This window comes from Oreochromis niloticus, linkage group LG14, assembly GCF_001858045.2.
Source record: "Oreochromis niloticus isolate F11D_XX linkage group LG14, O_niloticus_UMD_NMBU, whole genome shotgun sequence".
NCBI classification, from domain to species: domain Eukaryota; kingdom Metazoa; phylum Chordata; class Actinopteri; order Cichliformes; family Cichlidae; genus Oreochromis; species Oreochromis niloticus.
The window spans coordinates 10,951,126-10,964,861 of NC_031979.2; the positions used below are offsets into that span (position 1 = coordinate 10,951,126).

At 40.0% G+C, this 13,736-nt stretch overlaps 1 protein-coding gene across 1 annotated transcript; it reads right to left on the bottom strand.

The window, feature by feature from the left end:
- Positions 1-3,173: 3,173 nt before the first annotated feature.
- On the bottom strand, positions 3,174-12,938 carry LOC100710019 (von Willebrand factor A domain-containing protein 5A). Its single transcript, XM_019367423.1, has 21 exons — positions 12,648-12,938; positions 12,012-12,059; positions 11,686-11,888; positions 11,374-11,596; positions 10,000-10,166; positions 9,802-9,916; positions 9,490-9,665; positions 9,301-9,389; positions 9,013-9,157; positions 8,633-8,712; positions 8,443-8,557; positions 8,182-8,340; positions 7,979-8,082; positions 7,640-7,848; positions 7,491-7,559; positions 5,629-5,667; positions 5,340-5,378; positions 5,030-5,089; positions 3,896-4,059; positions 3,599-3,722; positions 3,174-3,487 (listed from the first exon to the last, which is right to left on the bottom strand). The coding sequence occupies exons 2-21, from the start codon at positions 12,049-12,051 to the stop codon at positions 3,408-3,410; spliced, it is 2,400 nt and encodes a 799-aa protein (XP_019222968.1). The 5' UTR covers positions 12,052-12,059; positions 12,648-12,938; the 3' UTR covers positions 3,174-3,407.
- Positions 12,939-13,736: the final 798 nt, after the last annotated feature.

Here is a 13,736-nt window from a genome sequence, read left to right on the forward strand (position 1 = left end):
CTTGAGCCTTGGTTATGATAAATACCATATGTCAAGGGAAGTGTTTGTACTCCTGGTGCTTCATGGAACCTGACATGACAGAAGGTTTATCCTGTGTGGGATAAAAGGTTCAGTTGAGTGATAGCTGTTGGATAGAAGCTGTTCTTTCATCTGGCAGTGGGTGAATTCAGTAACCTGTACTGTATCCCAGACGGGGGCAGAGGGAACAGACCAGTAGATGTCCTCCAGAGGCGGCAGAGGCTGGCCAGTGATGTCCTGAGCAGTTTTTATCACCCTCTGGAGAGTTTCTCTGTCTGCTGCTGAGCTGTTCCCAAACCAGACAGTTATTCAGTACAACAGGATGCTTTATATTGAGAGTAGAAATGCTCTAATAGATTTGCAGACAGGTGGGCCTTCTTCAGTATTCTGAGGAAATAAAGTCTCTGTTGTGCCTGTTTTATACGAGGAGCACCGTTCTTTGTCCATTTAAGGACCTCATTGATGGCAACTCCCAGAAATATAAAGCAAGCACCCCCTCAACCTCCTGACCTCCAGATTCCAGTGGCCTGAGCGCCCCTCTCTGTCGCCTGAAATCAATGACTTCTTTTGGTTTTTTAAAATTTAGGGAAAGGTTTTTATAAGAGCACCAATCAGATACTGACTTGATGTCAGATGGGTTGTTTTTTTTTTATTATTTTGTGGACATCAGATATCTGATATCAGCAGAGATGGGAATTAACAACCTAAAAACATTCAAGGTTAAGCAGTGATTCTTTTTTCTGTTTAAAATCAACACTTTGTGAGTTTTTATTTCAAATAATAGCTGATGAGCTTCATCGCCATATTCTACCAGTTGGTGGTAGTAATGCATCATCATTTTAATGTACTAATAACAGAGTTGCAGCAACTGAAGATACATAATTTAAACAATTATTCACCACACATTTATTTAACTCAGCTTTTTAACTAAGCATTACTCCATTACCAATTGATTAAATTATATATTCTAACTGAGTAAACTTAACTTTTATACTTCTTTAAAAAATCTAAATATATTTTTCTATCAAATGTGTCTAACTGTTTCTCCCCACTCGGCGACACACCCGCCAGGGATCCATCTCTGGTAACTGGTGATTCTGTTCTGAGACATGTGAAGTTAGAGACACCAGCAACCATAGTCAATTGTCTTCCAGGGGCCAGAGAAGGCGACACTGAGGAAAATTTAAAACTGCTGGCTAAGGGTAAACGTAAATTCAGTTAAATTATAATTCACATCGGCAGTAATGATACCCGGTTACGTCAATTGGAGGTCACCAAAATGAATATTGAATCAGTGTGTAACTTTGCCAAAACAATGTTGGAGTCTGTAGTTTTCACTGGTCCCCTCCCCAATCAGACCAGGAGTGACATGTTTAGCCGCATGTTCTCCTTGCTGGCTGTCTGAGTGGTGTCCAAAAAACGATGTGGGCTTCATAGATAATTGGGAAGCTTTCCAGAGGAAACCCGGTCTTGTTAGGAGAGACAACATTCCTTAGATGGAGCAGCTCTCATTTCTAGAAATCTGGCCAAATTTATTAAACACATATTAAAAACATGACTATCCAGAGTTGGGACCAAGAAGCAGACTTGCAGTCTTACATGCCTCTCTGCAGCTTCTCTCCTCCCATTATTCCCCCAAAACCCCATCCACGTAGAGACTGTGTCAGCTCCCAAACAGACAAAAACTAAAAACCAGCAAAACACAGACTTAAATGAGTCAAAACCCCGGAGTCATACTAACTATCAGAATCCTTGAAGCACAGACCGAGTGCTATGAGATTGACTCTAAGATCACAACCTGATTAAAAACAGAGTCTAACATAAACATTCTTGAGATTACAGGATGGCAAAAAAATGTACTTTAAAACAAGATCGTCGTGTTTCATTGGGACAGCAAAGTGACATAAGAAAGAATAGGCATACCTGTGTAAGAACAGGTATCACTGCTATGGAGTTTAATGTTTTACATGCAGACTCAGGGCTGCTAGTCTCCTCTTGGCATTTAAACATTGGTGACTTAGAACCTCAAAGTTCAACAGCACAACACTGTGTTTCCTTTTTACATCAAACATTTCTTTCAGCCATCTGTTTTTATCAGTGGATACATGAATAACTTTTATTCAATAGCCACAAATTACACAAATCCAAGATTATTTTATTTATCAAAGATACATGATTACACATTCATACAAGGAGCTAAGTTTCTATAAAAATTAAACACAGTGTAAGAAAAACATTATAATATAATAATAAATGTTTTATAAAAATCATGTTCTTTGATGATCACATTACATGTGTTACATCTGTTTTTTTCATTTTGGACTGAACATGGTGATGCCTGGACCTAAAATATCAGGGCTGATTTTTTTGTCCCAGTCCAGGCCTGCAGCCCTCCGTTAAGAAATCATGTTCTGATCTCATTTCCACATTGATACAACCATGATGAGTTTATTTTATTGTGCTTTCATTGAATCCATTTGATCTTTGTTTAGGGTCATTGGTTGGATACTTATCTGTAAAAAAACAGAAACTCACTCGATCAAATTGTTAAGTGGTTGAGCAGGCTGATCCACAGCTGAGCCGAGCATCCCTGTACACCAGACAGTTACAGCAGTTTGCTGGTTTAATTTTTCTTGATGGCTCACAACTGTTGCATAGTGAGTTTCAGTTTCTACCTTCTGGGCAAAGGTTTCTGGTTTCAAAATGTAAAACATGGAGGTTTAAAAATAGCTTTGTTGTAGCAGCCATTACTCAGATGAACAAATTATAGTTTGTTTGTGGTTGTATTAAGAGTATGCGATGGATGGCTCATGACTGCAGAACAAATCTAGCTCTGCATTCCCTCTGCTGGCCTTGATTTCACTCGCTCGGAGACATGGCTGATGATGAGGTCTCATTTGTTAGTGGAAATTATGTCCAGCTGTTTACTCACATGACATAAATTAAAGAATGAAGGACATGCATTGGAATAAGGAAAAATTTTGCTTTATCATGACTTTGAATATAAGCTGCATATTTTCCTCAACCATGATTAAAAAAAATGTGTTGGAAGACAGAACTGGCCAGGTGTGTTGGTCTTTTTAAATATTTTAAAATTAAATTATTTATTTTTTTCATGGTGACTCATTAGAAGGAATGACAGGTCCAAACTCATGTGTGTTTTTATTTGTTTAATATTTGATGCTTTCAAGCACACAGCAACATTAAAAGTAGAATACAAAAGCAATAATCTCCGGTCCTCCTACAAAGCTGACTCTGGACAGATGCAGCATAAAATAAGGCACATTAGATAATAAAGTTGGACGATGCAAAGATTAATGTGGATGAAGTATGGAGTAAATCTGCTTCTGTGTAATAATCGTAAAGAAGTTGTTAGTTTATTAAAAACCTCAGAGGCCAAGGGCAGTTTTTTGCACACTGCAACCCAACAATATATTTCCGGCTTCCACACACTCGGTCACAGATGGTGCTGGAAAAAAAGGAACACACAAAACAAAATAACCAATTAGCATTAATCTTAACGACTGTAGCAACTCAGTATAACCATCACAAACTGAATGCTTATTTTTGTGTTTACTACCATTTTGCGCACGGAGCCATGATACAGCCTTTGCAGCCAGAAGCTCCCACTCGTCCTTTGCATCCATCTTGAAACCATGAAGCCAGATCAGAGCCAGAATGGTGGCCAACACTTCACTGCTGGCCTAGTGTATAGAATCAGCAGTCATGTAGTTAAATAATAAATAAAGTGAGACACCATGCAGATGTACGTTAACATCAGTGTGTAATTTTGAAAATTCACTTTTGAAACCATTTTAATGAATACGTTACAAACACCCACTATTACTGTGTCTCATTATTCTTTTTAATAACCCACCTTTTCAGGCTTTGACTTTTCCACCTCCTCGTTGGTCTTTCCCAGTGCAGCAGCCAGAGCTGCATCAAGCAGCCAGCAGCCAGACGCCTTCTGGAGGGAGACTAACAGCAGCAAAGGGTCTCTGGGTGGCTTCTTAGCAGGCGGAAATTCTTCATCCGGCAGTGCTAAAGGGGAAATTTAAATACAAGTACATTTATAAAGTTTTTTATGCTGATCACTCTCCTTCTATTTAGTTTATAAAATCGTCTTAATTGGGGGGAATTAACAGAGCAATATTTTAGAAAAAGAGTTTAGTTAATTAAGAAAATATTTCCATTGATTTGGTTAGCACCCACATGTTGTAATATTTTTTTCCTCACATACAAGGTGTTGAATAATCGAGCTCCACCTCATCTTAAAGACTTCATAGTATCGCATCACCCGCTCTCTGACTGAGCTGTACTTGTGTTTAACTCCTGTGGAACCAGCTCCCAGTTTGGATTTGGGTGACAGACACCCTCTGTACTTTTAAGACTATGTTTAAAACTTCCCTTCTTGATAAAGCATATAGTTAGGGCTGGATCAGGTGACCCTAATTCCTTCCTTAGTTATGCTGCAATATGTCTAGACTGCCGGGAGATTCCCATGATGCATTGAGTATGTCTTCATCAGTCACCTTCTTCACTCCATATGTGTTTATACACCTCTCTGCATTAAATTATTCTTCCTCTCTGGCTCTCTTGTCTTTGTCCTGTCTTCCTACCCTCATCACAACCTGTCGCAGCAGATGGCCGCCCCTCCCTGAGCTTGGTTCTGCTGGAGATTTCTTCCTGCTAAAAGGGAGTTTTTCCTTCCCACAGTCACCAAAGCGCTTCCTCATAGGGGGTCATATGATTGTTGGATTCTCTCTTTTTTGTATTACTGTATACAAAAGGTATTTTATGAATTTCACCAGGTTCTGTACTAGGACCAGAAAACACTGCATACATTTGCATTGCTTGCAGAGGACTCTCAACTTTATATACCCATGAAACCAGATGACACAAAACTAATTAAACTACAGGAATGTCTTAAAGATATTAAGGTCTAGATGACTTTTGATGTCCAACTAAAGCTAAACGTGTCTATCTAAAGCAAAGAAGTCAAAACAGATACCTCTGTAACTGCACATGTCTTCGAATTCTAGAGGGCATCCATAATCCACCTCACAATCTGCTTTTTCAAAGGAAATTCAACAGTGAGCACACACACTTGAAGTTGTAATCAAAACTAAAACATTTTTCCCTCATTGCAGACTGAATGTAGTAGCATGCTCAACACTTAATTATAACACAATGTAAACCTTTCTTTATTAAAAATTTTAAAGTTAAAATTAATAGTAGAAAAATCCAAATTACACTTGGAAAAGAATCAGTACATATTCATAAAGTGTGTCCATTTAAAGCAAAGAAGTCAAAACTAATACCTTCAGAGTCATCCATTGCACAATAGTACTGTACACCTGCTTTTTCAAAGGAAATACAACAGTGAGCACACACACTTGAAGTTGTAATCAAAACTAAAACATTTTTCCCTCATTGCAGACTGAATGTAGTAGCATGCTCAACACTTAATTATAACACAATGTAAACCTTTCTTTATTAAAAATTTTAAAGTTAAAATTAATAGTAGAAAAATCCAAATTACACTTGGAAAAGAATCAGTACATATTCATAAAGTGTGTCCATTTAAAGCAAAGAAGTCAAAACTAATACCTTCAGAGTCATCCATTGCACAATAGTACTGTACACCTGCTTTTTCAAAGGAAATACAACAGTGAGCACACACACTTACAATTCTACTCCCAATGAAAACACAATTAAACATTTGTCTTTCATTGCACACAAAATTTAGTAGAAGCTTAACTGATGTGGGATCTCATTTTACTTGTCTGACGGGAATTTGTCAGCATGAGCAAATCATCTGACGTTATATAACTCAGACTAACTCAGTCTGTGTCAGCAATCCCAAAACTAACTACCAGGAGACAAAAACCCACCCCAGAGTGAAGAAGTCACTTGGATGAATGATGAAACATTACTCTCACTGAAAACGCTTCATCCAGTGAACTTTACCATATTTTCCGCAATCTAAATAACACTTAAAATCTTTTAATTTTTTCAAAAATTGGCAGTGCGCCTTATAATCCGGCGTGCCTTATGTATGAATTCTGGTTGTGCTTACCGACCTTGAACTGATTTTACACGGCGCTCAAAAATCTGTCAAAAATGTCTTAGTGTGACGTTGGTAAGCTACGAAGCCACACTGCTTGATGGATTGTCGTACCATTAGGGATACCGTAGTCAGGAGCCTCGCGGAGTAATCTGGGTCCAAAACTGTCCGCTTCAGGTCCCAAAGTCAAACGAACACTGCGGCATCACTGAGAGTTAAAAACTGTCTCAATTCTTTCATCTTTAATAAAATGATCAGCGTTGCCGCTTTACCAGATGTAACAATTAAGTTTAACATCCAGGCATCCATAAAAACATAATTTATGAAATTTAACTGAGTTATCAGTTAGCAAGAAGTTAGCTCGCGAGTTTCCACTGAAATATGATATACCATGTTCTGACTGAGAGATTTCTGAAAAATTTAAATGTACAGCTCTGCTATCACTTCCAACATAAATGAAGACAGAAAACTAAACAGCAGTGACTTTTGTAGGGTTACTGAAGTTGGACTAGCTAGTATATAATGATGTGCTAAGTGATCGCTAGTGACGCAGCTATGTTAGCATTATATAAACACAGAATTACTTAATGCGCCTTATAATCCGGTTCGCCTTATTGTCCAAAAAATACGTTGCTTTCAAGCTCCCAGGCCTCTGGTAGAGGACGCGAGCTTGAAGGACAGACTGCCCGCAGGGGCAAGAGGTGAATATTTTGTATATTTTGTGTGTGTGTGTGCGTGTGTGTACTTTTACTGAGTTTGTAATGGTAACAAAACTTGTACTCACTGCTGTAGGCTTCGAGAGAGCAGCAGCCTCTTTAAGTATGCTGCAATAAGTCTAGACTGCTGAGGGATTCCCATGATACTTCTTCCCATGATACCTTTTTCACTTACTATGTGTTTATACACCTCTCTGCGTTTAATTATTCTTCAAGCACCTTGAGGCAACTGCTGTTGTGATTTGGCGCTATATAAATAAAATTGAATTGAACTGAATTGAATTGAATTGAATCTCTGGCTCTCTTCCACGGCATATCTTGGTCCTGTCTTCCTACCCTCATCCCAACCTGTTGCAGCAGATGGCCGCCCCTCCCTGAGCCTGGTTCTGCTGGAGATTTCTTCCTGCTAAAAGGGAGTTTTTCCTTCCCACAGTCACCAAAATGCTTCCTCATAGGGGGTCATATGATTGTTGGAGTTCTCTCAATTTTTTGTATTATTGTATACAAAAGGTATTTAAAAAAGTCCATTGAAGTGGTTTGAGTCATATGTATCTAATAGTCTCTAATTTGTCCTTATAACAAATTATTCTTTTTTCACACACACACACACACACACACACACACACGCACACCTGTATTTGTAGAAGTACTCACACTGTGTTTGCAAAGGTAATAAACCTTGTACTCACCGCGTGAAAAAGAGGAATTATAAGCTGCCAGACAGCAAGGGGTAGCAGCACATTTCATTAGACCAGCCACTAATAAGATAAGATAAGATAAGATAAGAATGCCCCAAGAACAATATAAACTAGATAGGATTGCTAATTATTCTTGTTACTTGGAATATCTCGGTGCAGAAGAGGTCCTTGAATCTCCTTGTTGTTGTCTTTATTGACAACAATGAAAGCAGTGAAAGAACTGCTCACTCCCGATTGGACACTCAGCTGCACCACCTTCTTTTTTACTTCTTCTTTTTCCTCATTGTTTTCTGCTTTCATCTCTAGCAAGCAAATAAGAGTCCGAGCAGCTAACCTGTGGACTATTAAGCTACAGACAAGAGAAAATATTGGTATGGTGACATGGTCACAATTACCATGTTTTAGATCATACAGACATACAAAGTAAACTTTTGTAAAGTAAATATGTAATTGTACCAGTGGATTAACAGCTCATTTACCCAGTGTCCTCTGCAGGTCTGAGACTGAAGTGCAGCTGGTTCTCAGAGGGATGACCTGCCACGCTGTACTTCACCGTCACACAGCCCTCTGCTGCCTCTGAGCTCTGACACAGAATTACAGTGTTAAACCAATTTCATTTTATTTCAAAACATGACAAGCATGAACACAGAGATTGTTCACTGTGAGAAGATGCTGCTCCTACCTGTCCAGTGAGCTGTGCATAAATCAATGACCTTTTACCCTGGAAAATGGTTGTGATTGGTGGAGAGAGGACAGTGACAGTTGATCCCTTTGGTAAATCCCATGTAACAGAAACATCTTCCACTGCTGGTTGCAGAGAAAATCGCAGTGACTGCATCACCTGATGAGTACAAAAACAAAAATTGTATCTTCTATCCAAATAAAATAAAAAACAAACACTAATATTTTTTTTAACTGTAACTGTTATGTCTCATTGTCTTACTTTTGGTTGCATCCTGTCAGTCCCTGTGATGAACTGAGCGTGACCTCCTCCTTCCTTGGCCATCCCATTGATGAGAGCAGAGCTGGCCCCTTCCCCAATCCCAAAAGAGAAACACCTGCAATACAACAGCTGTTTTTAAAACACACAGGTTTGGTACGCAGCACATGTCATCCTCTTTTTGCTGTTTTACCTGTGAGAACCTGAATTCTTTTTAACCAGATCGATCACTTCTTTGGTGTTCTCCACCTCTCCATCAGTAAAGACAAACAGCTAGAGAGGAGAGTTTACACACATCTACACAAGCTGAAACACAACTCTCTGACAGGTATACAAGTATGCTGTCAGTAAACAGTTTTAATCAGTAAAAAAAAGAAAAGAAGAAGCTTTAAGCAAGAGTGAGAGGAACAGTAGGAGCCACTCAACAGATCAACTCATGTATAATTAGCAGATTATATGAGACTGATACAGGGCTTGGTTCATGGTCAACTTACATGTTGGAGTAATGAATGAGAAAAAAGGAAGGACTAAAGGATGACATCATTAAGGCGTGTGTGTGTGTGTGTGTGTTACCTGTCTGGGCTGAGTGGGAATGCAGGGCTGGCTGTAAATATGTTTGAGGGGCTCCAGGATTTCTGTTCCTCCAAGATCAGCCTCCATTTTCTCAACTTTCTTCAGAGCCTCCTCCATGGTCTTCTCACCATACTCTACACTCTTACTGCCATGAGAAACACACAAGTGAGATCAAACATAACCTGGAGTTTTGCAGAATCATCCAAAGGCAACATGTTGTCTAACAGCAGGGAAGATATCTTATCAGACATTTACAGTAATATCACTGATCACATGAATACAACTCACGAGAAGATGTGTTCATAACTAGACCCAAAACTGTAAATGTTGAAATAGCAGCCCATTGGTAAGCTCTTCAACAGGAGCAGCAGAGTATCCTGAAGGGAAGAGGGAAAAGATGGAGAAAGCCACTGTGTGAGAGGAACAATTTAAGGAAAGATTTGAGGAAATATAACTATAACACCACATCATAAATACCCTGGCACTGCTGATCCGAGTTTCCTGCTGCTCAGTGTCATTCGTAGGACAGTCCATACTTCCAGATCGATCCACTAAGAACACAAACTCTCCACATGAAGCCTTTGAAGACATCACAGACTGGGGGAACTCAGGGTACAGACTCACCATCACCACTGGATCACCCATCAGAGAGCCTGAAACACATGAAAAGGACAGAAATATGTCAAGTTTACATTTTATAATAGCTCCAAAAAAATTAACTTTTAGGTTGAAGAACGGGGATCAATAATTTTTATTTGCAAACTAATGACTTCACATATTTTCACTCACCCGGCTCAGCAGAGGCCTGTCCTGCCTCCACCACAGCAGTGGGCTGGTGGGCGTCTTTGTAATAAATCAGCAGTTCAACATCTCTGTCAAACTTGTGTCCTGCAGCCAGCTTGACCTGCACACCACAAACACATTCATATTTATTCCTCAGTAATAAGTAACAACCACACACAGCAGACACATCAGCACTCTACCTACCGTGGCCTGGGTTTGATCAGTGTTGAGGTACTGCAGAGGGTCCAGGGAACAGTTGGACTCTACTTTAGAAATTGGACGAGGAGAGGACACTCGGGCAGAAAAAGACAGACTGTAGGGCACCAGAGAGGCTGGAACAGAAGTCACCTGGACACCTGCACCTTCACTACCTGTACACAACATCAGGTTAGAAATGATGTAATTAATGAGGCATAATACAATCAAATAATTTAGGCTGTAAAGAGTCTCTGGTCCACATGATGGTACAGATAAAATGAGGAAAATAAGCATTTTGCTCAGGAAAAACAAAACTACTTTACAGCTGTTTTAATTCAAAACAATGAAAAAGTGACAGAAAAGGAATAACTTGACTTTTATGACCTACGGATGGTATAATGAACCATATTGGTATGATGAGGAAAACCAAACCATTTCTTGCTTATTCCTTCTTCAGAAAAACCAAAAAATCTTTTAGGGTGATATAAAATTTAATGTCAGCGAGAATTAATGAGTGTTAAGTATATAAACCTCTTTATGATCTAACTTTTGGCAAAATAAGGGAAACTCCATATACACACACTTAGTTAAAACCATTTACTGATATAAAATCATGACGAGAGGGAGAGTCTGTGTTTGCACACTGCATCAACCTACTTCCAAAAAAAATTATAATCTGACAAATGCAGTCCTGTCAAAACTAAACACACCAGTCCCAACAAGTTTTTATGAGGTGTTTGTGCTGATACAGTGGGGTTGGTTTTCTCTGATTGTGATGCTATGCATTACGGTCAAATATCTCCAGTTTTGGGTTTGTTTGTCAGAAGGGCATCTTTCAAGAAGTCTTGTGATTGGTTCAGGTCCAACTTTGAAAACATAAGCCATGCTGCCAATTTCTTTTTGAGACAAGAAGTTTTCTCCTGCAACCCCTGCAAAATAAGCCAAACTTGTTCAGTCTTATTCCAATGCCTCGAAATCTAACATTTGATATGCTAGCTGAGGCCTGTAGAGTCTGAGATACAGCTTTTGGGCTTTTTGCAATTTCTCTGAGGATGCACTAAATCTATTCACTGGACTGAAACAATTCTTTTTCACAGCTTGTTATATTTGGCAATCACAATGTGATGAGAAGTGAATCATTTGTCTTCCAGAAAATCAAGTTGAAACTTGACCCAATTATCTTCCAGATTTTTCTCACTGTATGTGGCAACAGTTGCATATCTGGTTCTGTGTTCACACCTTACAGTAACTGGCAAAGTTTGAAGATGTTTTTTTTAACATTTTGTGTTCTGTCAGTGATGTGAAAGTTGGAAGGTGGTTCAACACTTTCACTGATATAGTTGAAGCATTTCTGGTCCAAGTATTCTGAAGTTGTCCTACCCTGAGGTTGGTATCGAGGGTTGAGCACAGCAGGCAGACAGAATCTCAGACCATCATCAGCCTGCACAGCCAGCTCAATGACGTACTCCAACCTGATGGAGGCGCTCTCTCCTGGAGGCAGACTGCCCACACTCAGAGAGAATATATCTGGACTCTCATCACTCTCCTCCAATAGGAAGGCCTGCTGACCGGAGCTCAGAGCATCATCATACTCCTCACGAGCCTGAAGCACAGGTGACACATGTCAGTGACATTCACTGTGTTTATTTTGAATCTCACTTATAATCAGGTTATATTTACTGTCCAGCTCACCTTCTGTTTCTCCTTCACCTCAGCTACAATCTGTGTCTGTCCAATCTGAGCACTGAAATGACAGACAGCAGCATCTCCAGGCAGAGGGAAGACAAAAACAGCCTCTAATGGTTTGTCCTCCTTGTTCTCGTAGTTCAGAGTGGAGACCACTGTAGCCACATGGTCCCTCACCTCCAGCTCCACCTCAATGCTCTTCAGAGGAACTGATAGAAAAATAATATTAGAATAAATACAAACCATACATCAGGGTATTATTATGTGCCATTACAACAACAAAAAAATCTACATTTGAAGTTGTTTTTAATTAACTTCTTTTCCATCAGTACCTGGTTCCTTCTGAAGAGTTAGCAGACCACAGCAATCCATTATCTTACCTGTAAAAGAAGAACACTTAATACTGAAACTATACACTTTACACTTTACAAATACGGAACATTCAAAACATATAGCCCCAGTCAGAGATAACGGGTATGTCGACCGTGGGAATAAACGTTCTCCGTTAACTACTTTGTTCTTTAGGCTCTGTGTCTAAACAAACATTTAGTAAATAAAAGAATCACTGTAAACATGGGGGTTCTAGTCGATTTTTAACCGAAATTCGTAACACAAATTGCTCCTGACCGATTTATGTTTTGAGTACAAGTTACTTTGGTGATGTAAGCAGCTAAAAAGGGAGTCACTGCCGGGAACAGCTCGCTGACGCATTAATCAGGGTTTTTTGTACAGGCCTCGGGTTTTGTTGCAGCCTTGTATAACCAGCCAAGTGTCCCTCTGACCGTGACTTTCACTTTCACATTAAAACATGCCGTCTGTTGTATAACCCTGTGGACTTTCTTTACTGCATGACAGTATACACACATAAACAGTTAGTGCGGAACGTCTGTGTGACAGCACCCACATAACAGCGATAAGCTTTCAGGTTTTCCTGTCAGTCCAGCTGCTTAAATAACGGACAGACTTACCTCAAAGAATGGACTGATGTTTCCGGTACAGTTTTACTGCAGCCCCCTCCTCTAAATATGTGAAGAATGGTGTTAAAACACGTAATGTTTTCGCTAACAACACTGACCTAACTGAAACAAGACTGCCACCGGGTATGCTCGATTTTCTTGTACGAGAGCACCTAGTGGCGTAGTGATGTGTCGGTCGCGAACGAAACGGCTCTTAGAGTCGACTCTTTGAAGTGAACGACGCGAGTCGACTCCTTATTGGGATCCGTGGGGTTTTCCCCCTTCTCTCACCCTCTCTCTCTCACACTTTTTTTTCCCGCTTCACTCAGCACGCGAGCCTTGTGCTTTGCGCTGGGAAGAGGGGGGAGGGGCGGCAATAGCACAGGAACAGAGTCAGAGGGAAAGAGAGAGAATAGGGCTTTGGAGCGTGATGTCACGGGAGCGGGGCCACGCCCCCTCCCGCCATGACAGTAGGCCAAAGAAAGCACACGGAAGCGTCAGCTATGGTTCGTACGTGCTGTGTTGCAACGTTAGATCACACGATAGGGAAGGCAAGAAGCTGGAAAATGGGCTCTCTTTTCATCGTCTCCCCTCCTGGAGGCAACGGGAGGGATTTCATGTATCCGATATTACTAAACGAAGACGTCAGGCTTGGATTGCAGCGGTCAGACGAGCGGATATCGAGTTCTCTGCCATCCCCAATTTTTTGTTGGTTTGCTCGCGGCATTTTCTTTCCGGTGAGTTCTAAATAAATTCATATCTCTCTTAATAGGCTTTTCGTGTTATTTTGAATGCGCTGAGGTCATAGATAATTAGATAAAACATCCTAATGTGTGATGCTGCAGAACCACGTCATGTTGACGGAGTAGTGTATTATTTGGCATTATTGCAGGCAAACCAGCATATGAAATATGAAACACAAAAGAAAAGTATGTTTATTTTTTTTATTCAAGATCTGTTCACATGTACTTAGCAAGTACATACACATGAAATGCAAACTATTTACATGGCAATGCACAGCTGGAAACCTCTGGCTGTATCTTGGTCATATGGTCAACGTACTCACAATGTGGAGGCTTAAAAACGGCCAAATCTTGTACC

What these genes read in the sequence shown, in the direction of transcription:
- LOC100710019 (XM_019367423.1), bottom strand. Translation starts at nt 12,051, where the DNA reads ATGGATTGCTGTGGTCTGCTAACTCTTCAGAAGGAACCAG. An exon ending in AGTTATGAACACATCTTCTC is followed by an intron (nt 9,158 to 9,300) that starts GTGAGTTGTATT and finishes TTCTCATGGCAG; the next exon opens with TAAGAGTGTAGAGTATGGTG. An exon ending in AAGAATTCAGGTTCTCACAG is followed by an intron (nt 8,558 to 8,632) that starts GTAAAACAGCAA and finishes GTTGTATTGCAG; the next exon opens with GTGTTTCTCTTTTGGGATTG.